General features: G+C 46.5%; 1 protein-coding gene across 1 annotated transcript in view; it reads right to left on the bottom strand.

Annotated features, from left to right (window-relative positions):
* Positions 1-2,240: 2,240 nt before the first annotated feature.
* LOC121837140 (4-coumarate--CoA ligase 1-like) overlaps positions 2,241-25,006 on the bottom strand; it is a 47,533-nt gene continuing 24,767 nt past the window's right edge. The window contains exons 6-10 of the mRNA XM_042292644.1: positions 18,037-18,208; positions 16,683-16,783; positions 16,469-16,613; positions 2,928-3,185; positions 2,241-2,377 (exon numbers count right to left, since the gene is read on the bottom strand). Of these exons, the coding sequence (XP_042148578.1) occupies positions 2,241-2,377; positions 2,928-3,185; positions 16,469-16,613; positions 16,683-16,783; positions 18,037-18,208 (813 nt within the window). The remainder of the gene's footprint in view (positions 2,378-2,927; positions 3,186-16,468; positions 16,614-16,682; positions 16,784-18,036; positions 18,209-25,006) is intronic.

Below are 25,006 nucleotides of genomic sequence, written 5' to 3'. Positions count from 1 at the left end.
TGAGAACAACTCTTCTCGTGTGCGCTCGTCTCCCCTTCTGCGCAGCCGCGTCAGGTCCACGATGGGAAGGGACGGGGGAACGTCTCCTGTTTTTTCAAACCTCGTCGCAACCGCCCGGTAGAAAGTGGCGAAGTGGCTTCCCCGACGCATATGTCCTGAAGGGTCACGTGATATCCTCCACAGATCCTTTAACCGATTCTTAAGAGGTACTGTTGTTTCGCATAAACGTTTGGAACAGAACCCACAGGCCTCTAAAAAAGCCTATCGCGGATCTCTTACACCCTTCAGGAATGCTTAGAGGGTACGGCAGGCCCCTTTGAATACTTAAACTGACATCACAAATACGTGAAGCATTTTTGATGGGTACATCAAACCATTTAAAAAATCCTGGTGGGCCACATGCACAAATTTTCAAGAAGGGTCTAAAGCCGATATAGGCATAACTGTTTATAAAATAAACGTCAGCCCTGTTTGAGACTTTGTTTTCTTCCGTCCCTTCTGGACCCACTCTCTGAGGTTTAGTAAAAAATGTTCATTCATCACCAGCTCGTTTGTGCCCTAACCTTCTGTACATGAATAACAAAGTTGAACAAAAATGTGTTATACAGTCACGACCACAAAATCATTTGTATATTATAGTTTTTAAAATAGAGTACGATTGTGGAGACGCGATGAACATTGCAACTGACGGGCCAGGGCATCGCCTTATGGTCATTTATATCGCGGTCTTTTGTTGTGAGGCTGCCAAGATGCTGTGTCGTCGTTTTTTTTTTTTCCTCTGGCTAATGCAAAGGGTGCTTATCGGCAACATTTTGTACCGCGTAATTAAGCTAGACCTTACGGCAGCTTGCACGAAGCTTTCAGTACCTAATACGTATGAGATTATACTTTAAAAAAGGCAGAATATTGCGCAAGGGGCCTGCGTTGCATACATGCCCTCCTGCTAGATTGAGAGCCATGGCATTTTGTTTACATATGCGAAGTGCCGATACGAAGTGCTCAAATGAAGTGAAGGCCAAGATTTGCGTAATTAGCTCCTTCCAAAGGCGTGCCACGTACATGGAGACGTCATTCGCTGCGTTTCAATTTTTGTTTGCCTTCCTTTGCGTATGCCTACAGAACCAGACTCCTTTGCTTTGATTTGTTTAAGAATGATGTGCTCTAGTGGCTTCAGTAGAACTAGCCAAGCAGAGACTATCTTGCTGGTAGCAAACGTCGAGGGCAGGATTAATAAATAGCATATCAATCGCCTGGTGATTCGTAGGCTGCGGATGCAACCACTCCGTTGCAAAAAGGCGCTCCCTTTACACAAATATGAATTTGTAGCAGCGGTCTCATTAAAAGGATTTTACTTTTTAAATGTCAATCCACATCTAATGTTCAAATTAATTACACACGCTGGGGGACGCAAACGGCTGTCCAAATGAAAGGTTTAGCAGTGTTGTTGCTTCAAGTTACCTTTCTTGGCTAACCCGTTGTTGAATATCAGCATTCTTTTATGACACTTCCTCTTTTGTTTTGTTTGTACCAACAAAAAATTTTAATTATCTCTACGTCACAAATGACCTCTGAAATTGCCTTAATTTGCCCTTTGTTAATATCTGTGTTTACTCGGTGTATTCATTCCCCCTCCTTTTGACAGTTGTTCGTTGCATGTGTCTAAAGTATGAATGTAATGACATGTTTACCACAAAAACAGTTTTGAAGAAGTTTTGCACTATGTATAGTTACACCCATCTTCTCCAGAGTGCACTTTCGTCCACCCAGAGTCATTGAGGACGTCATGGTTTGATTTGTGTACTGGCTTTTCAGACATTTTGCGACGTTATCCAATCAAACGATCCCTTGTTTCAAAGTATTATAACATTGAATAAAAATACATTTACTTAATTGCGTGTAGGGAAGTGCTTCGGATCAATGGAGATTTTACGTGAGAGTAATGTATTGGTGTAGGTCTGAGTAGCAGCACGCAATGCTTGCAACACCACTTGCTTAGGAGTAAGGTCTGAGCCAGACCAATGTGATTAATGCATTTTTATTAACTCAGCAGATGTAGAGCAAATGCTTAATGCATACGCGTGTTACTGATTTTTACGACGTCAGATGTTATGAACTAGTAATGCTACGATTTTAAAAAAAAACTTAAATTATAAAAACAATCATGTAAAAAAGCGTAGCATCATAAGTATTTCACAAAGATTGTGTTACTTGTGACATAAGAGAAATAGCTGACTAAAAAATCAAATTCTTCCTTGAACGTGCTTCTTTACAAAGGTGTCCCTCAAGGCTCTCCGGAGGTTCTTGCCAGTTTCCGACTTGGGGATGCTGGACACGAATTCCAGCCCTCCGTGAAGATGCTTGTGGGGAGCCGATTGATCTGTTAAGAATACAACGAACCGTCACATAGATTAAGAAAAAAAGACAAAAAACAAGAACATGAAAAAACTTAGCTTGATTCAATTTTAACAGTCAAGGGACCTAAATTTGGCTTAATACGGGTTTTTGTTAAGACACTAGTTGGGGCCGAGGTCATTGTCTAAAATGCGCTACTTTAAGGATATAGTGCATGACACTTTTTTTTTGTTCTCTTGCTTGTCACCAAAGTGCCAAAGTGCCATATACGAACCAAAGATTCAAGGTACCAACAGAATCACCAGTAGTGAAACCTCACTGTGGCATTGACTAGGGGATTTATGCAAAATGTCGGATGGTAACGTAACAACCAGACAAGGAAGCCTCAGTCTGGTACTTCTTTTGTGATTGACATCTATAGATACCCAGACTCTGGCCAAAGAATACCAAGTTTGTCGCCTTGCCTAGCTCGATATTTTACAGTCCTGAATTCTCAAACAAAAACTCAATTTCAATTAAAAAAAAAAATAACAGGTCTACTTCGGAAGCTCTTGTCTTCCCAGAAGCGTTCTCACCCGCAACGAGCTTGAAAAGCCTCGTTTTGAGGACCTCGCTCCCGGAATGGCCATTGGAGAGAACAACGAACGCCCGCGCCGCTTCGCCGTACTCCGAGTGAGGAACGCCGGCCACTGCAACTTCCTTGACGTCTTCGTGCTTGAGGAGCAGGTCTTCTAGCTCAGCAGGCGCCACCTGCTGGTCCATGCACTTGATCATCTCTTTCATGCGGTCGACGACGTAGAACATTCCCTCTTCAGTGTAATAACCGATGTCGCCTGAGAAAATAAATTGAAATCGTTATCATACATAAACACAAGAGAGCAAAGGGCCGCGCTCTTTTTCCTGTCAAAAAGTTGCACGACAAAAGCATAGCTCAGCCAGGTATGTTTTTCAGAAACCGTGCAGATGGCTGGATTACTTATACTAGTGGTATTCACAAGCATAACAAACCAAAGACTGTTTCTTCCCCTGTCGCGAGATGATGGAAGTCGCCCCACAGTGCCAAGCATTTTCTAAAATCGGGCATATTAGTTATCAACCAATTTTTGATGGTCCGAAATATCTTAATCAGGTGGTGTCCAAACTTCAAAGGTCATTAGCGGGATTGATTCATCCGGGTATCTCGTCTCTCATACGTCTTTAACATTTTGTCTACATTTTGCACGACAATGTGTGTATTTTAACCCGAATCAGTCAGTCATTTTATCTGCCAACACGTAAAAGCGACTACTGCGGTAAGCCGCCAATTTTACTTACTCCAGTATTTTTCTGATTCACGTTTTACAGTGAGGTAGCTTGATCATGGTGGGAACTTTGCCGAAGATCGCGCTGCAATTTTGTGTTTCTGAACATAGTACACATGATAACAAAAAATCTATGTTTAGAAGCAGACCGACGATCTGTAGTTCTTGTATTGTTCTTCCAGCTTCGCGATTTGTTTTACCGCCAAGGACGATTCGACAGAGCAGTTGTTAAGTACGTTCGGTATAGATGGAGTCACTAGTATTCGCGTTCGCGCTCCCAGTGGAGTCAGGAGCAAGACCATGATTAAACATGGAATAAAAAAGAAACACAGCAGAAATATTTCTATGGCGCTGCGAAATTTTAATGTACAAAAATAGAGAAAGGAAAACATTCCCAGTTTAGAACTTTTCACGGCCCGATCACCTGAATAAAAAATCATGAGTCATTCCACTCCGTGAAGGTGGATGGCCAGCGAAGCTGTTTAGCACACGGCACAGACGTGACACAACATTTTAAACAAGGGTACGAACCCATTTCTCGCCTTGATCGGTGGTCATCGTGACGAAAGCTAGGCATGCACACGTCGAGGACTATCGCCACCCCAAGGGGCCGAAGGAAACTAGATGCGCACGACGGGACCGCCAGCCGGCGGAAGGAAAGGAAACTAGGCACGCAAGCGAGCTCTGAGCAAGGAGGATAAAAAAGTAGGAGAGCGCATGACGTCATCCCGCGTACACTCTAAAAAAAAGGGTATCACCTTATTTACACCTTTTTTGTCCCATATAATACACCCCAAAAGTTCACACTGACGTACAGCGCCCTATAGCCGAACAGACGGGCCCAAATTTTCCGAGGGGCTCGATAACGGTGCGATATAACTTATTAAATAGCTAAAGTACGTATCAAAGACCGCATAAAGGAAACACTGAGTTTTTGCATAAAGCCCAAGAAAACCCCGATTATTTTTTTCTAGTCAGTAACACGTACCTTAGCTAATTTAATAAGTTTTACTACACGGCTATCAAGCCCCTTGTTAAATTTGGGGCCGTATGTTCGACTATAGGGCGCTGTACGTCCAATTGAAGTTTTGGGGTGTATTATATGGGACAAAGGGTGTACGTATACACCCTTTTACACCTTTTTTGAAAGTGTAGCCTCCGCAACCATGCTCAATTGACGCCTCGCCTCTTTCTCATTTTCCTCCTCACCCACCTCACTTATCAATCCAACGTGACCACATCATGTGACCGTAGGTAGCTAGCCTTCGATCTCATAAAACCTACCGGACGGAGCGCGCGCAAGCCTGCAAGGAATCCTTCTGCAATCAGCCATCCATCTCACACGTGACATGTCACGCGCACCAATTGCCAGAGAGATCTACGGTCACGTTGGCCACAACATCGTTTAAACGTTTTATGATTAAGCTTCACCAATATTGCAACATGCCCCCTCCTAGTGCTTATAACCTCCTTGGCTTGGAACTATGACAAAGAGAGGGCGGTGAGAGCCCTCACTGAGCTTTTATTGACGCACACGAAAAATTCACGGAACCCTAGCGATAAACAGCTTCGCTGTAAAAACAAGACAGAGTCAAAAGTTACAGAACCTATTTTTAAGCCACACAGTGTTCTTTGGCAACACAATTATTGAAACGTGCAAAAACGGGAAGAAAAAGAATTAGAACTGATATGTAATCTCTCTTCGCTTTAAATGTTTAAGCAAATCAAGAAAAAAAGGACAAACGACAAAAACTAGAAAGCATTCAAAATAAAACATTCCATCATTTTCTTACTTCTTACTGGATGACGATTATGTCAGTTCCAACAGAAAACTCAAAGACCTATAAAAATGCTTTAAATGCCCGAATCCCCTCGATGTGTTTGTATGACAGATTTCCCTTGCACTAAAATGCAAACTTACGAGCAAACCCGCAGCAGATAAACTGTTTCTAAGAACAGGCTTTCGCATTTGATCTGGGGACAAAGTGTTGTGCACCTACTTTCTCCATAAAGCAGTTGGAAGAGCCAATTGCAGCCATGTAAGATGAACGACGCAAGAAACATTTATATGCCAATAGTCGCCGGGAAGGAGGCGCGGACAGATCGTGTTCGGATCTAGCCTCGAACAAGGGCTAGTTCGTTTCGCGCGAACGTGGAGGGCGCTCTGACCTAGAGGCACAGAGTGAAATAGAAGATGCAGAGAAGACCTACCAGCGCACGACGTGCATGCGACGTGCAGCCTTTGGAAACAAATGGCGGCGGTGCACTAAAATTAGCAACCTTTGGAAGCGAATGGCAGCGGAGTACTCGCTCGTGACACACCTGCGCGTCCCCATAACAATGGTTGGCGGTACTTGTAAGAAACGCCGTGCGTAAATTTTATTAAGCGTCTTTAGTGAAACACAGTCAAATAAAAAAAAGAGGCAGAAGAGGTTCACCCCCACGAAGGTGAGCAGATATCTAAGGAAGAAAATATTGATGCTGATATAATGACAAAGAAGCGCTCACATAATGGGGAAGAAACGGATAGATGGCCCCCGTGATCCTGGCGCCATCTATCCGCGTCCAACAAAAGCGCCAGGCGCGCCGAACATAATCAGGACGCTCTGTCGGATTGAGTGGCATCATCTAAACGTGTTTCTTGAATCATGCTAGAAAAAAAGTTCTACAAATGGGAGACTGAACATGTGTTTAGACTTAACAAAAGAGTCCGCGCTATGACACTGAGCAGGATGTTTTCCATTGTTGCGTCAAGCTAACTGTGTAGCTATTTATCTACGCAGCTATTTCTATTTCTATCTAGATTTGTCATCAGGGCGTGAACGTTAGAAACGGATAAGTGGCTAAACAAAAATGAAGACACAATATAACAAATTAAAAAATACCTTAAGCATTGGTCAAGTAATAAAAAAGTCTAAAACGCTTGTAACAAAAAAAAAAAAAAAAAACCGGTGATTGAGACAACAGATCTTTCCTCTTTACCCTAGCCTCCAGCAGCGTAGTTCCCACATGGGCGCCGAAAACGAACGCAAGATATTGCAACCTGAATCGAGTAATATAATATAGAAGAGGCAAAACAAGAAAGAATGACAGTCGCTACAAAATCGTGAAAACCTTCTAGTTATGTCGCGAGGGCAAAACGATGTTTTCCCTCATACCGGAAGTTCCACTTTTCAGGTTGGCGACGACTACACAAGAAAGGTGTGTACGAGCAAGGAGGTGATACCAATCACAAGCCGCGGATGGTATAAAGGTGTAACGAAAGACGTCGGTGCGAGCATATGGGATGCCAACTTTGTCTTAAAGGTTGTGGGCTCCGCGGTGGCGCCACCGTCCAGTAGCCACCAGGCTGCGCCCTCATACGCGCTATACAACGCATCACGTGAACGAACTACGAAAAACCACGGCCCGTCAATAAAGGTCCATCAGCTCAGGTGACAAGGGCTTCTGAGCCGAGGGCGGCCATGGACTTTCGCAAGCAAACTTCTTCGATGTCGAACTAACCGTCACGTCCGTCTAACATGTAGTTCGTTGTTTTCGAAATCCTGGCTTTTTGCTCGCCCTGTTTTCGGAAGCCAGCAAGGCAACTTTTGCACAAGCGCCCAACGTGCTTTAGCTTTCCTCCTGTCCGAATGACATGGGGTTCGGATTTCTTCACACAGTGAGCGTTTTTTTTTTTTTTTTTTAATTCAATGTTTATTTCTTGTCACGACGAACCGCGTCGGCATTATTTTTACTAGCGACTACGTGACTATTACTCGACTCAGCGTCATGAAAGGCTATGTCGTTTTGGAGGCGTGTACTCCTTGGTAGTGCGCGATTATTGCGCCCAAGAGCGAGCGTTTGCTCGTCTGCTCGGTGTGTTTTGTTTGCTTCTTCTACCATAGATGAATGACGAAGCGAACGCAGATTGCCCAGGTGACGCAGATGTCCAAGCTCAGCTGCTCGAGAAGGAAGCAGTCATGTGTGATGCCATCACGCAGGGTCTTGGCTTGAGGGCGGCACGTGAGCCGGAACTGCACCTACAGCTGACTGCAGCTCGAGCAGATCACGCAAGAAATCGGTCGTTGATTGCCTGGGTGAGCTAGACATCTACAAAGCCACCTCCGGAGCATCGGAATCCCTCATGATGGAGAGGATACTCCCGCTTGCGCTACAGTCAAGTGCTGCGTGCTGGTAAACGCTGCAAACTACGTTCAAAAACATAGCTGAGTTTGAGCGGAGATTCCGACATGAGTTCCATCCCCTTGGTTCTGAATTCCAAATTCTGAAAGAACACGAGTCCCGAACTCAACACGGCCGGCAGTGTCTAACCCAACTTTACAGTCGCCAACGGCTCGCACATCTGGGAGTACAGAAGCTCCGACGCTTTCCTTTATATGTCGATTGAAGCCTACCAAACAAATGATCGAAACACGCGTGAAAATTATCTTGCGTTGTTTTTCTATTTCTGCGCTTTTAGAGTCCGGGAGAACTATCTAGCGTGTTAGGGAGGTTGCATACAAACTATGCAAATCGAGAAAAAAAATAACGCTTCCTTCATCTGACAGGCCTCTGCAATTATCTTCTTGTTTCGAAAAAACCTGCGGGGCTAATATTTTGCTCAACAAGAAGACACGGCGTCAGCGCTTTCCTTATCTACAGGGGCTTACCGTATACCCGTAACCTTTGGCCGAGACTTTCATAATAGGCGAGAAGACGACACTTGATTTACCTGGTGGAGGCCACCGGCTAGGAAGCCAGATGAAGCTGACTCCGTTTACCAGGCAAGAAGGCTGCATCACCGGCCCAACACTCCCGACCCATTTCACGGCGGCCCCAGTTATTCTGTCTGCAGGCATTCACGCTGCACTGCAGGAATTCCAGGGAAATAACTTTTAAAAGAAACAATTGAGCGTGTTCGATGCTCACGGAGCGACCAGGAAAGACAGGCCTTCTGCTGCACCGAGTCGAAACCGGTGACACATCGTCCCGGAGGTGCAATCCGCTCCCCCATCAGCGAACACAAAAGGGAACTCCTGGACACGGCACTTCAGGAGATTATCGACACCGGTGCAGTACGTGAGCCAAAGAGCCCTTGAATGTTCCCGTTGTTCTCACTCTGAAAAAAATATCGCACAGCCAGATTTTGCGTAGACTACAGACGTCTTAAGGGGTCTGTGTACGGGACAGTTACCCGTTGCTTATTACCTCCTCTGTAATGTACGCTCTCGGTAACGCGACCGTGCTCACAACGCTTGATTGAAGCCGCTGCTTCCTTCAGATCGAGATTCTTATGCTGGACGTGCAGAAAACGCCTTCATCTACCATAGAGGACTCTTTGAGTTCACCCGCTTGCCGCTCGGGTTGTGAAACGCGCCAGCGAGCTTTCAACATTTTTACTTTGGGACGCATAAGACGGAGTATTTTGGCTCGCACTTTTAGGGTCTTAACTGTGACCTGACATTATACGGCTTTCGACATATCGTTGTGTATTTGTATTTTCCTCGTGATCGCGTTCCGCAGCAGAGCAGAGACTTTTCTAGAGTGTGTCAGTTTGGCGCTCAATTGTGCACTACCCGACACAAGCACTAATAAGTACCTTTTTGCAACATCCTCTAAGGAACGCAGGAGGCCTTAAAGGCTACCTTGTGTCTGGAAGCGGTTGGTGAGTTTGCTCCTTTTGGTGGCGAGCGGTCGAAAGTTTCACTGTTGTATCCATAGCGCGTTTTCGAGACGTCCGAAATTGTTGCGATGTTGTTGGTGTCAAGTATCATTCGGTGCCCAGGATGAGGGTGTGGAGTTCCGAGATGGCGATGGTGATTATTGATTTGAGCTTGGCCATGATTCTTGGAACGAGGGCCGTCAGGGCTGTAATTTATTTTGACCTGGACTATTGAACGGAGCGTTTCATTCAGTAGTGTTGGATGCGGTGATGAGTGTTGTCTGCAGAGGCCGGCGACTGCGATTGATGTTTCTCCGCGTGTATGACGCCAAGTCTTCGATGTTGACGGATGTAGACATTGCCCCCCACCCACCTTTCCCAGAGGGCAGGGGCGGAAACTCTTCTTCATTTTCGAATGGTGGCTGGTATGATTAGATATCTGGAAGTTGTGGGGCAGGATAAGTATTGTCCTGTGTAGTTTGTCTTTTGTCAGATGTTCCCTTAATCTGTGGAGTAGGTTCGAAAAGACGTAAGTTCAATGCTTGCTGAATTTTGGCTATAGTGTTCTGTTTTGCGTGTTGTTTGCCTCAATTTTTCGGCAAGGCCGATTGCGCTGGGGGTGACGTTGTTGGAGCTTGTGGTGCGTCCGGTCCAGGGGTGTTCAACTCGTTTCTCAAATTTTGGTTTGTCTGCTAGCAAGCGGGGCAGCGGTGATCTGTAGTGAGGAGCAGGCCCTTGAAATTCTTGCAGACGGGCTTAACGGGAGAGCAGGCGTCACTTTCGTCTTGGGAGCCTCCGCACTTCTTGCGGCATACTCGGCGGTGATTTGGGCAGAAGTCGTATTTCTTATCGAGTTCATGACATTTGGTGCAGGCAACCACTGTGGTTTCGTGCTCGAACAGCTTCTTCTCGAGCATTTCGTAGCAGAGTACCTGCTCGGGAAATGCAGATTCGTTGAAAATAACAAGCACTGTGCCCTTCTTCTCCAGCGGGCGCCCCGATAGCAGGGGAGGTGATAAGCTTGAGCAGTTAGGCCGGAGCTTGCTCTTCAATGCCATGAATGACCCCATGCGAAAAGTCGCGTTGAGCTGGACAGTACACTTAATTGCGCTTTCCTCGGAGTTTTTGCGGTAAGTAAACATTTTCCACTCCGGAAAGTTATTGCGCAGATGTGTCCTCGCCGCGTCGACCGCGCTGGTTTGTGATCTTGACTGGACACACACGCGGTAGTCTGACGTGAAGTGGAGGGAGTTTGTCGCAGGTCGGATCAAACTTAGAATGGTTTTCAAAGGCAGACCCGCGATGTGGAGTGTTTGTGTCGGCCGAAGGATGACCGCATGCTCGATTTTTGAGCTTGGACGGTGGGTTGTGCTACTGGGGTTGAGGCGCGCGCGGTGTGTTACCATATTCCACGCTCCGCCGGCAGAGGAGGTGTTGAAAGCTAAAGGGAGCCGACGACATCTCTGTGTCGCTGAACGCCAGAAAATATGACTTGGTGGGTGCGTTAGGCTTAGCTTCCCCCGGCTGTCCGTAGGCTATGCGACGCTTTTTGTTGCCAGACGAGGTGAATTGCTTCAGAAGCTCTGAGTAGGAAGGTGTGATCAATCGCTTACCGAAAAATGGTCTGAGGGGGCCATCCGGTGTTTTGCGGGCTGTCGGCGTCGTCGGATAGGACCGATATAGGGTCTAATTCGAGCTTGCCTCGTTGGCGAGCTGGCTGACTGTCAGTCATGGCATGAAAGACTGGGGATGGTTTGTATGTCGAATAATACCGCTGTCCAGCGGTGAAGTTTGGGTTGGGCCAATGGCGGTAATACTAGCGGGCATTTCGGGATCGGAGCCCCAGAAAGAATGCCAAATATTACAGTAAAATCAAATAGAGACTTGAACGCGCGTATCTAGAACGCTCGTTTTTCAAGCCCAGAAGAATTGGATATGAAATAGAATATTTGCAACTTTAACGACCTAAACGGGACGCGCTAGTTCCTATCAAAATGGCTGCCATCAAGATGATAGCCGTAGAAAAGCAATACGAGGTTGCGTCTGTGACGCGTAATTGCAATTTTGTAAAGTACACAGTGTCACAAAAAAAAAAAAAAATACACGCAAAAATGGCTCGCAAAAATCAAGATCTTGTAACAACTTTTCTCGAAAATCTCTTTAACTGGTCACATTGTGATTACTAAAATTTTAAGTCGGAACTCCGAGCACAAAGAAGATAAGAAAATAACAACTGATTTTTTTCAACGGCGGAGCGGCAGCTGTCGGGGAGACACCGAACGACGGCCATGCTTCTTTGCCTTATCCAGAGATGGCGGTACGGATCCGCTGGACGCAGAGCCGTATATGGGGAGAGTTCGGTCAGTCTATGATCTCGCCGTTGTAACACACTCCTCCCGAGTGAGCCAATCAGCACGCGACGTAGAGCGAGAGGCATGAGCGCATGCGCGTGAACTCCCGGCCGCTCCCAGCTGAGTGGGGAGGGCCGCCATGTTCGATCATTCTCCCGGCGGAATGCGTGGGATCGGCATCTAAATCTCGATTATTGCCTTTTATATCGCTGGCTCTGGCAAGACAATGACATTCTGTTATTCCTCGGTGGGTTAAAAAGCTAATAAATGGATTTTTCTCGACGTATGGCCACAAACTTTTATTCAGGCGAAAAAGAAGTCGACCCGTAGCAGACGACGCGTAGCCTCAGCAGTGCTCTTCTCCGACCAGTCTCCGAGAGCGTTGCTAAAAAATGGCGGTCGTCTCCTCTCTGCTCCCTTCTTTCTCTCTCGCTCCTTCGGCGCTCTCCTCCCTTTCGTTTCCTTTTCTCCTCTGCGGCGCGTTCGTCGCCACACCCACTGGCCAAACTCTCCCAATATACGGCTCTGGCTGGACGGTGACTGAACGAAAAAGCGCGCATTTCTCCGAGTTGTTGGTTGCGTGGGATATTTGCCAAAACAAAGTTGCTTGGGCTTTCAGTTAGGTTTCATAGTGCAGAAAGTGCCACGCCATAAATATGAAGAAATAAAACCGCAAATGTTTGCTCCAGCAACGACGTAGCTTCGTCTGCGACGGTTCTTGTTTCGTGCATCGTCTGCTTTCGCAGTTTGACGTTTGAATGAGACACGAGAGGCAGCCAGGGGTGCGCCCGAAAAACCAGAAATTTGGTGGCTCTGAAGAGAGCCGTTAAAATCTGAACTGCGGTTTTCGTAGTTGCGGTCAAATGCCTCATACACGCGCAAATACACTCGCAAGAAAAAAAAAAACGGTTAGACTCCCAGCTCGACGTGCCCGCCGCGAACTTCGATGCCTTATTCCAGCCTCCTCTCGTAGCCCTGAAAGACGGCCTCCTGCATATCATCACTGATGGTCTCGGACGCGCCGATGATGTCTTCTTGCAGCTCCGGGGTTGTCCTCGATCGCCGGGCGTACGCTTAAGGTTTACGTACTCACAGAAAAAAAAAAAATCGCAAGGGGTGAGGTCTGCAGACCGAGGAGGCCAAGCCGTGTTCGGAAAGCCGCGGCCCTTTCATTTGCCGGGAAACTTGTTCTTGAGCCAGGCTCTCACATTGCTCGCGTAGTGGGGAAGGGCCCCATCCTATAGAAATATGCAAACTTCACGTCGCATATGTGCAGTTTCCAGCTCTGGCAAAATTTGTTTCTTTAGCATCTTGAGGTACGTGTTACCGGTCACCGTCGAATCGAAAAAGGACGGGCCGACGACACCCTCTCGCCATATGCCAAACCACACGACGATTTTCGGCGAGTGAACAGCATGCTCCGTCGGCCAGGGGTCCATATCACAAGAGCGAATGACATTTTAGCGAATGGCGACATTTGAGCGAATGGTCGTTTTAGCGAATAACGGGGGCGCGCGTTAACCCATCCGTCGCGCTGCGCTTTACGCCGCTTCGTGGCGACAGTCTGCGGCAACTCATTACAAAAATATGAACTCACTTGGCCCACCCGAAAACGCCACTTCGCGGCGTCCGACTATTCGCTAAAGTGTCGTTCGATGAAACGTGGGCGTTCGCTAAAACGTCATTCGGTCAAGTGAGTGCCTCCCGTCGGCCAGTGCGGGTTCATGCCAGACCACAACCTGCAGATCTCCTTGTTGACGCGGCCGTCCAAATGGAAAACAGACTCGTCCGTGAACAAGAGGAAATGCAGGTGGCTGGGGTTGGCCTGAATCCGCGCCACCTCGTCCTCACAAAACTGCACTCGCCATGCGTAGTCCTCCGGGTTCAGTTCGTGTAGGAGCTTCGCTTTGAAGGGTACATTCGCCGGCGAACCACGCGCCACACGAAGTTCTGGCTATAAGGCTGAGCTGACGAGCAGCACACCTGATCGAAAGGTAAGGCTCCGCTTTAAAACCGTCGTGAACGGCTTGCTTCTGTCTTCGTTTCGGCGACGTTTCTACACGGTTCGCAGACTTGTTTGTCATGCTCCCGTCTTGCGCAAACCTTGTCACCCACTTCATGATGGGTGGTGTTAAGAAAGGAACCTTCGGCGACCTTCTTCCCAGTTTCAACGCTGCGGAAACGAGTCAAGACGAGTCCGGGACCGTCGCCCGCTTGTCGGGGCCTGCGCGAAACGAGTCCCGACGAGTCCGGGACCGTCGCCTGCGTGACGGAGCCTGCGGCAACAAGTCTCAACGCGCCCGTGACGTTAGCGGGACGTGTGTGTGTGCGTGGTGGTTGGTGCGCTCGGGAAAGGGAGAGAGGCATGGCCTAACTGCGGAGAACTTTGGCTACGTCGCATTGGACGGCGGACTTTGCTGCATCGCACTTGACGGCGGGTTGCTGCATCGCACTGGCTGCCCTGGCGGGGAGTGAGGGAGAAACGGACCCTATATAAGGCGGAGCGCGAGGCTGCTCCGTTGTTCTCAAGCATGTGACCAGTTAAAGACATTTTTGAGAAAAGCTGCTACAAGATCCGCTAAGTTTTCCAGTTTTCCGAGCCATTTTAGCGCGTAAAATATTTTTTGTGACACCCTATAACTGATATGAAAGCCGTACCTGCTACTACAACGTTAAGGAATGCGTAAGGGAGCACTTTAGCTCGGCATAGGGTCATCCAGGAGTCGTCACACATACTCTGTTTGGCTTCCCTTCTGCCTTCTCCGCGTTCTGAAATCCCGAGTCGTTAAACCAATGTCAACTTCGTCTTTGCTCCTTGGATAATTTCACCTGCAGTCCATTGGAACGTCACAACGCGTAAAGCATTGTGATGCTTCACGCATCATATAAGCAGTTAAATACAATGGCTAAAGCAGATGCTGAGGGCACCACATATTTCCGAAAAAGACAATTGACCTGTTTTTTTTTTTAGCCAGGGAGTACGAACGCGCCCGTAAGCGCGACCATCTGATGCTTCCATCGAGCGCAAGGCGCAACATGCTGCGTTCGATCGCGCACTATAGTCGGTTGCAAGCTAAGAAAAAACCGGAAATGCCTCTCAGAGGAAAATGTAATCCTACGCCGAGAAACGCCAGCCAATCGTTTTCATGACGTCACGATTCCGTGGACCAATCGCGATCCTTTTGAAGAAAAAAAAAAGCTCAACATGGCTGCTGGCCTTAGCAACGCGACGCTAGTTTCTCGTGACAATTATTCTGCTTTTTTGCACCGTGTTTTACGTGCCCGAGGGTACGCCACGAAATCTTCATGGTATCGGCTTGCGTTTGCAGCAGTTTTTGCGCGACAACGTGAGAATCCAGCGACGCTATCGCCAACGAAAATTTCGAAGCGGGCGCGAGGCTTAGCACTGCTGAGAGGTATGTTAGACGGTATGTTAGACAGTATCTTGGACAGAAAATGAATTGGGAAGACGGTACATTGAACATGACTTGCTTTCTTTACTAAACAGCTATTTCGTTGAAAAAAACGTGTTCTAACTTATTTAAATGTCCTGAATGAATTAAATACATATTGTAGTAGTTTAAGACACGTTTCCTGAAGGAAGAAAAAGCAACGTTGCTAGCGAACTACTTTCTCGACGGCGGAGGCACTTCAGATGGGCGCAATGCGCTTGTGGGTGGAGCTAAAAGATTGTTCTTAGGTTGCATCCGACTATAGTCACGGTCATTTACAAGCCTGCGTCGGCTTCTGTTCACCCGCGGTGATCGAGCATCTAAAAAAAAAAAAAAAAAACAGGTAATATATTGAAAATAAAAACGGAGCTAGCCTTGTCCAATAAAAAATATATACTTTTCAAGTACCTTTCTTGATTTCGATGTCAATTTTCCAATATTTTATCCCCCAATTCAATTCTGCCTGCTTAGTGGCCGGTCAACGTGAAAAAGCGCATTGAAGTGCAACCAAAAGCAGGCGAAACGCGACCGAAAAATAGTAAATTTTCTCGCCAGAGGCGCTTCCGAACCTTGATTGCTGCTGGACTACAGAGCTTAGTCTATGGATGGTCGTTGTTGAAAAACTCTAATCACTATTTTTTTTTTTTTTATTTGAGTTTGTGACTGTTTTTAGCTCAACCAGTGTCCCTAACTTACAAGGTAAAATATAATTTGTTTTCGATATTGAGTCTAGTTTATACATATCACGGCTCAAAGTTTGGTTTCGGGCGTCAATAGCAAAACCGAAACTATCTGCTAGAGGGATGGTAGCACTGATCAACAGCCGTGTGGCCGCGATCTGACGTCACAAGGCTGCTGCGCCAGTGTTTTTTGACAAAAAGCTAACCCGCTTGCTGTCGGCTAAAAAGTAGCTGTTCGCTTCTTTAAAATCGATTTTGTGGATTACCCGGCTTCACTTTGACGTAATATTTCGGCTGTGATCACATTTTGTGCCACTAAAGCGATACCAGTAATTTATTTTTGTTTCGTTTTTGACCGGAGTGCTCCTGTCCGTTCTTCCTGAAATAGCATTAACTCTGCCTTAAGACACTGTAGTAGACGCAACGTTTGATTGAACAGTATACATTGTGCCTCGGACATGCGTTCGGACTTCAGTTTGTCATAACCGGATTGTAAAATTATTTTCGAAGCATTGAATCACTGGCATGGAATAAACGGTATCATTTGTGGGCGCATGGGAATCATCCAAACGACGTTCATCTTTACGAATATAAATGGTCTCTCCCAAGGACTTGCTTTGCGTAAAACTAGACGCAACAAATTTCTTGTTGTGTACAGCTACTCAACTCACTACGAAAATTTCAGTACCAGTGTGAAGAAACCCTTCCGAGTCATACAGCTTGGCGGTGGCTTCCGGATTGTTGAGGTATCCGCTCACGCAAGTTGGTCCCTTTACGCGTATCTCCCCGTGCTCACAGGGTCCTAGCTTCATTCCTGTATTCACGTCCACCACCTGTTAAAGAAAAAAAAGTGACTTTTTCTTACTGCAAAAAAAAAAAAAAAAAATGAAAGGTCTACTTACTTTCATGCGTGTCATCGCGAGAGGTTTGCCTATACTTTCAGCATCTTCGGAGTTGAAAGGGGTGAGTGATACTGTTCCACAGGTTTCTGTCAATCCGTACCCTGGGTACGAAGGTATGAATGGCTTGTAAGTGAGTACGATGGTAACAACGCTATTGTCGCCGGTCGAAATTACAGCCTTTCGGAAATTGCCTTCGCATTACTTAATTTACCCTTCCTCCAGCTGAAGGTAGTGTCCCTGAGGACGGATATTCAGCCCGGTGTGGTGAGTTCTTTGTAACTGTGATAACGTCATCCGCTTCGACTATATTTAAATCGATGACAAATTATCGTTTGTATTCTTCACACGTGGTTTTGTTTCTTTGTCACTTAAATAAGACGAAATAAAGCAGCGTCCTAACCTTCACCTCATTGTGACCATAAATCAATAATTTAGGATCTAAGTAATATCAGTGTCCTATGGTCAAGGGTAAACGTTTGCTTCCAAGTGTAACAAAGTAGCTAATAAACGTCTAAGCGAAAACTGAGTCGGTTTGAATGAACGCTTAGTTCATTTAAACAAGCGCACAAGAAAAAATAATTTGCAAGTTTTTTTATTAATTATTGCCAAGTGAATCATAATTGTTTCATAAGTTATCACTCCCACTCTATACGTTTTGTATAATTGCGTAAGTGTGACCTCATTTTATATCATGATAGCCAAAGTGGGAAACAGGCAAAGCTTCCATGGCTAAGATACTTCGTCAAGCACACTGTAGGTCTGATATCACTTGATGAAGCTGATGGCATTGGGCTTGCCAGTGTTGGTCATACCGTACGAGGGAGACGGGAGGTGGAAAAGGAAGTAGTGTACGTTTTACGCTAACATCCCCCCCCCCCCCCTTCCCCCGTACTTTCCAAGGTCCGACAAACACGAGCAAACAGGGTCTTCGTAGGCCTCGTTTTTAAGCTAATGAACGGAAAAAGCGAATCCATCTGTTTAATCATGCTAGGACATCAGATTAATATTTGTTATCTATATTAATGACATAATTAAACATAAATTGTTTTTATGGGTAGAGCTCCCAGAATTAGCAAATATACACCCCGAATACGTTTAAATCTCTACGAAGAATTTGTAGTACATAATTTGTTTCATGACTAGATTTGTGGCAGATTCGCACAAGCTTAAATAGCATAGCTTTCGCATTTAAGCATGGGATTCGCACAAGCTTCGGTAATAACTAGATTCGGGAACAGATATACAGCCAATAAACGCCATGCATGACATTTTGTTTCGCATTTGATCAGGACTGCGAAACATTTAGGACGGTCACGAACACGGCAAAACTCTCATGAACCAAGAGTGTGGTTACCTTGTCTTAGGGCCTTGATATTAAGCTTGGTTCTTACGGCGCGTACGACAACAGATGGCATTGAGCTGCCACCACAGTAGAGAATCCGAACGCTGCTGACGTCGTACTTCTCCAAAAGGGGACTCTTCACCAGCTTTTGGATGTAGGTCGGAAACTGAAACATCACAGTCGCCTAAAAGAAAAAAAAAATCAAACGAGTACACTTAAGACTGCTTTCGTGTATGAAGGCGAAAGTCAGTCAAAGACGACGTCCAGGATGACGTCTAGGACGACCTTAAGGACGATATCTAGGACAACGTCTAGGCCGACGTCCAGAACGACGCCTAGAGGAGGACGTCTAGGACGACCTCTAAGACGACGCCAAGAACAACCTCTAGGGCGACGTCAAGAACGACATCTAGGACGACTTCTAGGGCGAGCACTAGGACGACGTCTCGGGCGACTTCTAAAGCGACCACTAGGACAACCTTAAGGACGACGTCTACGACGACGTCGAGAACGATGCCTGTAGCACGACGTCTAGGACGACGTCGAGAACGACGCCTAAGGGAGGACACTTAGGGAGGCTGTGGCGTATTTGCCGGAGATGTAGCCACGGCGGCATCACAGTCCATCGCACGAAGCACATAATCAGCACAGATGAAGTCCGAAGCGCACCTTTTGCACATGGTACTCCGGCGGTGACATCACGGTGATTAGGTATAATGACGCTCGATGACATCACGCTGATGACGCTTGTTGACGTATTTTATTACCATCTTTCGGGCATAACGACAACGAGGCCGACACCGCCCCAGGAAGCACATAAACGTGAAGAAAACGTCGAAAGAACGTCGAAGACGTCTGTAACGTGACGTCGTACAACGTCGAAGGTCCGGACGTTACCTTTCTTCGACGTCGATAAAACCTTTAAATGTCCGCGAGAAAAGGTGCACAGAAGGTCGAGAAAACGTTCCCAATGACGTTTGCCACACGTCACATGCACGTCTCAGTGGGCCGGTGCGTCCTCCCTCGACGTTTATGATACGTGTGGGTACGACATCCGGACTACCAACGGCGTTCATAGAACGTCGAGAAACCATTCCAAATTACGTTCCCCAGGCGTCGTGGGGAAGGGCCCCCCCCCCCTCCTCATTAAAGGAAAATGTACTGTCGAGTATTATTGCGAAGGCAAGTTGCTCTCATGCAAGTACGAAGGAAGTAACTAAAACGCAGGTTTGTGCGAACTGTTTATTTTAGCATTTTCAGACACGAGATGCAATACGGTGCGCCGCCAAAAGACGTCCCTGGATGTGCCAGCCAGAAGTATATAAAACAAAAAAATTCACGTAAAGAAATGAACAAGGGACGATGTCACGCTGCGTGGAATGTTCCAACGCTTACCTTGTTCTGCTTCTGATTAATCCGCTGACGCGCGTGCTTTACCCACCCCATCGCACATAGCTGGTCCTCCAGCTGCGAGCGCGGAAATGATTTCAGAAGTGGGACCCCGTCCGCTGGGCGTTCTTGAATCCATGGAATCGTCGGAGGCGTCTGAAGGGCCCTGATGGGAGATTGGACTTGACGCGCCATTATCTGCACTGCCGCTTCTTTTCTGGGGGGCGTCATTCACATCCTCACAGGCACCTTGATCAGAGCAGTAGTACGATTCAACGTGTGAAGCGTCATGGCCTTGAAAAAGGTCCGCGAGCCATGACTGAACACGTCGGCGTTTTGGGCGATCACCGACTTCTTCATAGAGGCGACTTGAGCGGCTCAGTCTGGATAGCATTATTAGCACCGAGAGCGAGCACAAGCGTCGCTGCGGTCGCCGCGCCCTGATTGGGTGAGGCGTACCGTGACGTCAGGGCGATGACTCCGCTCCACGATCTCGCATCGGCTTGCTTCCCAGAGCCGGTTCCCTGGTTTGGCGTTGTGTGCCGCAAGCTCTTCGAGGAGCTGGACCTCGTTTACCCGGTGTACAAGACCTTGAGTTAGGCCAATATTAATGTGCGTCCGTACATTTTATAAGCCTGCTTGTCCCCTTTACCTTTAAAATTGGGTTACAAATCCCGAAAGCTATCGGCGGAGGCAATTCGGCCGATGAACCTCCCCGCTCGTCCAAACGACACAAGGCAATTTCGCGAAGGATCGGTGGAGCGGTGGCGCAAGTGTTTCAGACGCTGGAATTCTGTCCCCTGAATGTTCATGATTTAGGACGATATTACATCCCGCTTTCAAGGCATTTGAAGTGGCATTTATATCATGGGCCTTTGGGTGGTCGGCAAATTAGCTCGGGACTCCAAATTTGCGCTGCCGCTCTGCATACGCTGGTTCGCAGATGTTTTAAAGGCCATGTGTCTGATTATCTTTGAAGTGCTCATGGAACAGGGTTGTTTTACATAAATGTAGCTTATTCGTAAATTAATTATATAGTTTATACACGTATGCAGGCATATTTCTTAAAAGATGCACAATTACTGGAAATTAGTTTGTATGGTAGCAGCAAAAACGGCCGAATCGCCCCCAGTTGTCTGTATGATATGTATTGAACTGCCAAATATGCACGGCAATAGAGCCGTGATTTGGAATATTTTATACTTTTTCCTGATATTTTTTTATTCCAGCCTTGGGTATTCGGAAAATACACCGTTTAGTCTGAATTGTCATTTCCAATTAAAAGAGACACTGCTGCAGGTCACCAAAAGCTTCCTCAGCCACCAAACTCCCTACAGCTAGACTCTCTGACAACAAAGGAAAACAGGAGTAAAAGCAAGCATTTGAACGTCTGTCCAGTGGTAGATGCAGCACTAGTAGCAGAAAATGTGGAACCTGTGAAGGGCGACAGTCTGCGTGAGAAAAGCTTCTGGTATTTTAGCTTCAGGACAATTCGATTCAAGTAAATCTCAATTTTAGGGCTTAAGGGACTAAAAACGAGCTAGACACCTTCGCTTACGTTTGTTATACATTACTTGAGGATTGATATAAACAAGTCCACAGATATCACCCGTGTAGTCCATTGAAATACTATCCGAATCCAGCAAAGGTCAAATGCGAACAATGTATATAATAAATATGGTCCTTGTTTTTTTTTTACTTTGCCCCTGCACTTGGGCTGTCTTACTTGTGATTCTCTCCCCATGGCCCAGACTGTATTTAGCATGTTGCCCGAGCAGCATTAAGCTTTTCTGCTTCGGCGATCTTGTTTAAAAACGGAGATACAAAACAAAAAATATCATACATAACCTGCCAATTCATTCAGACCATCAGCAGCACCTATTGTGCCAGATGTAAATCTATAGTGATGCTCCTGCAATTGTGGCCATATTTCTTTCCTGTCAACCATGCTTAAAATGTTGGTTCAAGTTTCGCCTGTAGCTACAGGCCATACCTCAATAAAGGCACATAAAAAAAAAAAATTTACACTTCCGACGAAAAACACGCAAAAAGAAAATTAAATAGAAACGAGCGCGCCAACAGCTGGCGTCGTCACAGCCTTTACAGGGCGTGCGGGGCGAGCCGGGGAAAAATTCTCTCCTCGCCGTGACGTCACCCCGGTTTGCCGTAAGGGGGCGCCACGCGAACTTCTCGGGGCTAATAGAGAAATCGAATCGCAGCACTTCCACTGTATGCAGACTCGAAAAAAATCCCGGCGACAAGCAGCCTTCAGTGAAATATTTTGGGAATCACTGAGAAAATACGGGCAACCGGAACTAACGCTTGTCGATTATTCGTTGCCACTATCTTCCCCCACTTTTCTCTCTCGCACTCTTCCTGACGATTTTCCCGACGCATCGCTATGGGGATGCCACTGGCATCCCCTCTGCCAGCCTTTCCCCCTCTCTCTCGCGTCACGGTAACGCCGGCCCTGTTTTTTTTCTCTTTTTCTTTTTTCTTTTTGCCGACACGTAGGTGCGGGCTGGACTTGAACGCTTTTTGGACCGTCATCTGGGCCATTCAAAGGTTGGCATCATGAGTGCAAAATTTGTTGACAGCATCTACCGGATTTCGTCATTGCCGGGCATTTTATTTCTTGGAGTAGCGTTCGGAAATGCGCAAGTGTGCAGTGAAATTCTGCTCCGATATAGTGTGTGCCGGCGTGCGATTTTCGTTTGGGTACGTCATCAGTGCCAAAGAAAGCAAGATCTGTTTTGACAGTCACGTAAAAAAACTGCGCCCCGATCTACTGAAAGCACTAATGTGCTAGAAGTTGGTGTTGTGAATGCACTGTGATGTTGATGCGAATTTTGTGGTTGTGCGCAAGTGAGCATGGGCAACAAAACACGAAGAGAAATTGCCGAACCTTAAAACAATTCCAGGTGGTCGCGGAGCAGTATGGATGCTCCTAGGAAATGATGCATGCCTGAAATCACATGGAGAGGGGATAGTGTGGCGACGCGGCTTCGGCGCGTCCCAGGACCCAAGGAAGACGACAACGCGCGTGCAAAAAACAAGAATGGCACAATTCGATTCGTTGTAGACGCCATGGGCTTGACTTCGCAAATTATTTATTTATTATTTAGGGACGATGCAACGATTTTTGTACTCTGCGGAGATACCGGTTAGAACGCATCACTTGCGTGAATGACCTGTGAAGCACCCATTTGTTTTTTACCACACGCAATCGAAGTCCTAAAAAAATTAAAGAAAAACGAGCAGCGTTCACCCCCTCAAGTCGCAGCAAGGCCAAGCGGCCACGTGATCTGGCGCCGATAATATGCGCCAATGCTGATCATAGCCACGTGCTTGGGTCGGCAAGGCACAGGACACGCGCTGAGTTCCAGACATTGTTATGGCTCGGGTATAGTCGTCATCCCAGCGATTGGACACAGGCGCACTACCCGAATGCTTCTCGAGCTATCGATTATCACGAGCCCAAATCCAGTGCCTACGCAATGCTCGGATCCAATTTATGAGCCGCATTTAAATATCGTCACCGGGCGGTACTGCTACCGCCCAGCTATGTCATCAAGTTTCGCGAAGGAGAGATTAAATTAAACGCTCGCTTTTGTTTTTGAATTTACACCGCAACAAAGGAATTTCTTGGCCAGTGGCGTTGCGTGTTAGTATCCTTGAGCCCTACTAGTGCCAGTAAGCTCGTTTAAAGTGAAAGACCTTCCTACTGAATATCGTTGCACCGGCTCTTTAAAACCGTAACAATTTTTTAAGCACACCATAAATATAACAAGCACATGTAAAAGGAATAATATTCCCAACATGCCATCATATTATTTTGTTTCCTTCAGTGTACATTGAGTTTTGAATATGCCCTCCCTAGCGTAATCCCATGTGCAATTAATAGTACATTTTAATAAATATATTAATGTATAAATAAATAAATTACTCAAGCTCTCAAAAATTAAGTTTTGCTTGCGGCTCTTGAGCAGTGTCACCTTGACCACAGCTGTAATTATGCTTTTAACAGTGAACGCGTATTATACGTGATTCTGCGGCTGGAGATGGAGCAGTAAAAGCTAAAAAAACACAACACAAAGGTTCTGGCATGACATCGCCAGGTCGTCAATGACAGGACAAAAATGGAACGTAATTTAAATATGTACTCAACGTTGAACAAAACGTGAGTGGTCGACGTTGCAAGTACATCCTGTATAACCTTTACGCCAGTGAGGTCTGAACGCGACGTCGCTGAAACGCCAGTGACGGGACAATAACGTAACGTCACTATGGACTTTATTTTAACGTCGAAGAAACGTGAGTGTTGGACGCTGCTGAAACGTCTTGTCTTGAAGTCGTGGCGACAATGACGACGTAGAAGTTGAAGCATGACGTCGCCAGCACGTCACGGAGAGGACGATAATGGAACGTCATTTATGACCTTCGCTTCAACGTCAAAGAAACGCGATCGGTGGACGTTGCCTGAACGTCGTGCATCGACGTCGTGGGAACGTTGACGACGTTTGAGTTGATATACAACGTCGTCACAAAGTCACTGATTGGACTCTAATGGGACGTTATACAAGGACGTCACCTCAACATAGAAAAAACGTGATCGAAGTCACGCGGGACGTCACGGACGTCAGTGATCTTTTCTCGACGTTTCCACGACGTTTCGTGCTGCCTGGGGCTTGTTTTCTTACGTACTTTAACAAGTGAGGTCGTCCTAGAGGTCTAGGACGACTTCTAGGATAACCGCAAGGACGAGGGACGTCTTTGAGGATACGATTGAGCGGCGCGTGCTGCTCAATCACATTTTATGGCCATTTACTCCGATTTGTCGTTCAATGGGACAATTAAGGCTTCTGCCTTAAAAGACGGTCACGCACATTTCCCAGCAAGAACTTCGACCACATCTCCACATTCACTTGTCGTGCTCTTCCTGCGAGGGAGCGGGAAGTACGGCGAATATGGCCTAGTCAGCGTGTCTGGTTCACAACCGAAAGGCCGCAATCGAATACCACCTAAAATTCTTTAAATTTTCTTTAAAGCTGATATATCACTTTGTAAAGTAAAATCATGTGGGACATGCGGCGACCTTTAATTCGAATTACATGTTATGTTTTTTTAATCAGTTCCATTTCAAAGCGTGACGTCACGTTTCAAGTGAGCGTTGTGGGTTGTTGGAAGTTCCAGCGCGAGATCAAGTGGCTGTGACGTCATAGCCCTATCGACCAATCAGGATTTTTCCGTCACGCAACCTACATCGGCTTTTCTTCTACAAGAGCTCCCTAACCATATCCCGTTAGAAAAAAAAAACAAAAAACAGAATATTTGTGCTGCGCGCACAGGAAAGAACGGTTACAAGGGTGCTCCCATATTGTTCCCGACGGCTTTCAGTTTAATATAATTTGTTCTTTTGGTACCTGACCGGATAACTCGTGAAACTTTTGAGAGTAATTATCCAGTGACCAAGGAATTCGGGTTGTCGTTATTGTCGCTTACCGGTTTGAAACACGTAGTTTTCCCCTTTATCACTTCAAAAGACGATTTAGAAACATGAAGCAAAACAGTATTAAAAAACGAACAGACACTG

Source organism: Ixodes scapularis, unplaced genomic scaffold, assembly GCF_016920785.2.
Source record: "Ixodes scapularis isolate PalLabHiFi unplaced genomic scaffold, ASM1692078v2 PGA_scaffold3__209_contigs__length_174095766, whole genome shotgun sequence".
Lineage (NCBI taxonomy): Eukaryota > Metazoa > Arthropoda > Arachnida > Ixodida > Ixodidae > Ixodes > Ixodes scapularis.
The sequence above is the reverse complement of the archived record's forward strand: the minus strand, read 5'-3'. Positions and strand labels throughout refer to the sequence as shown.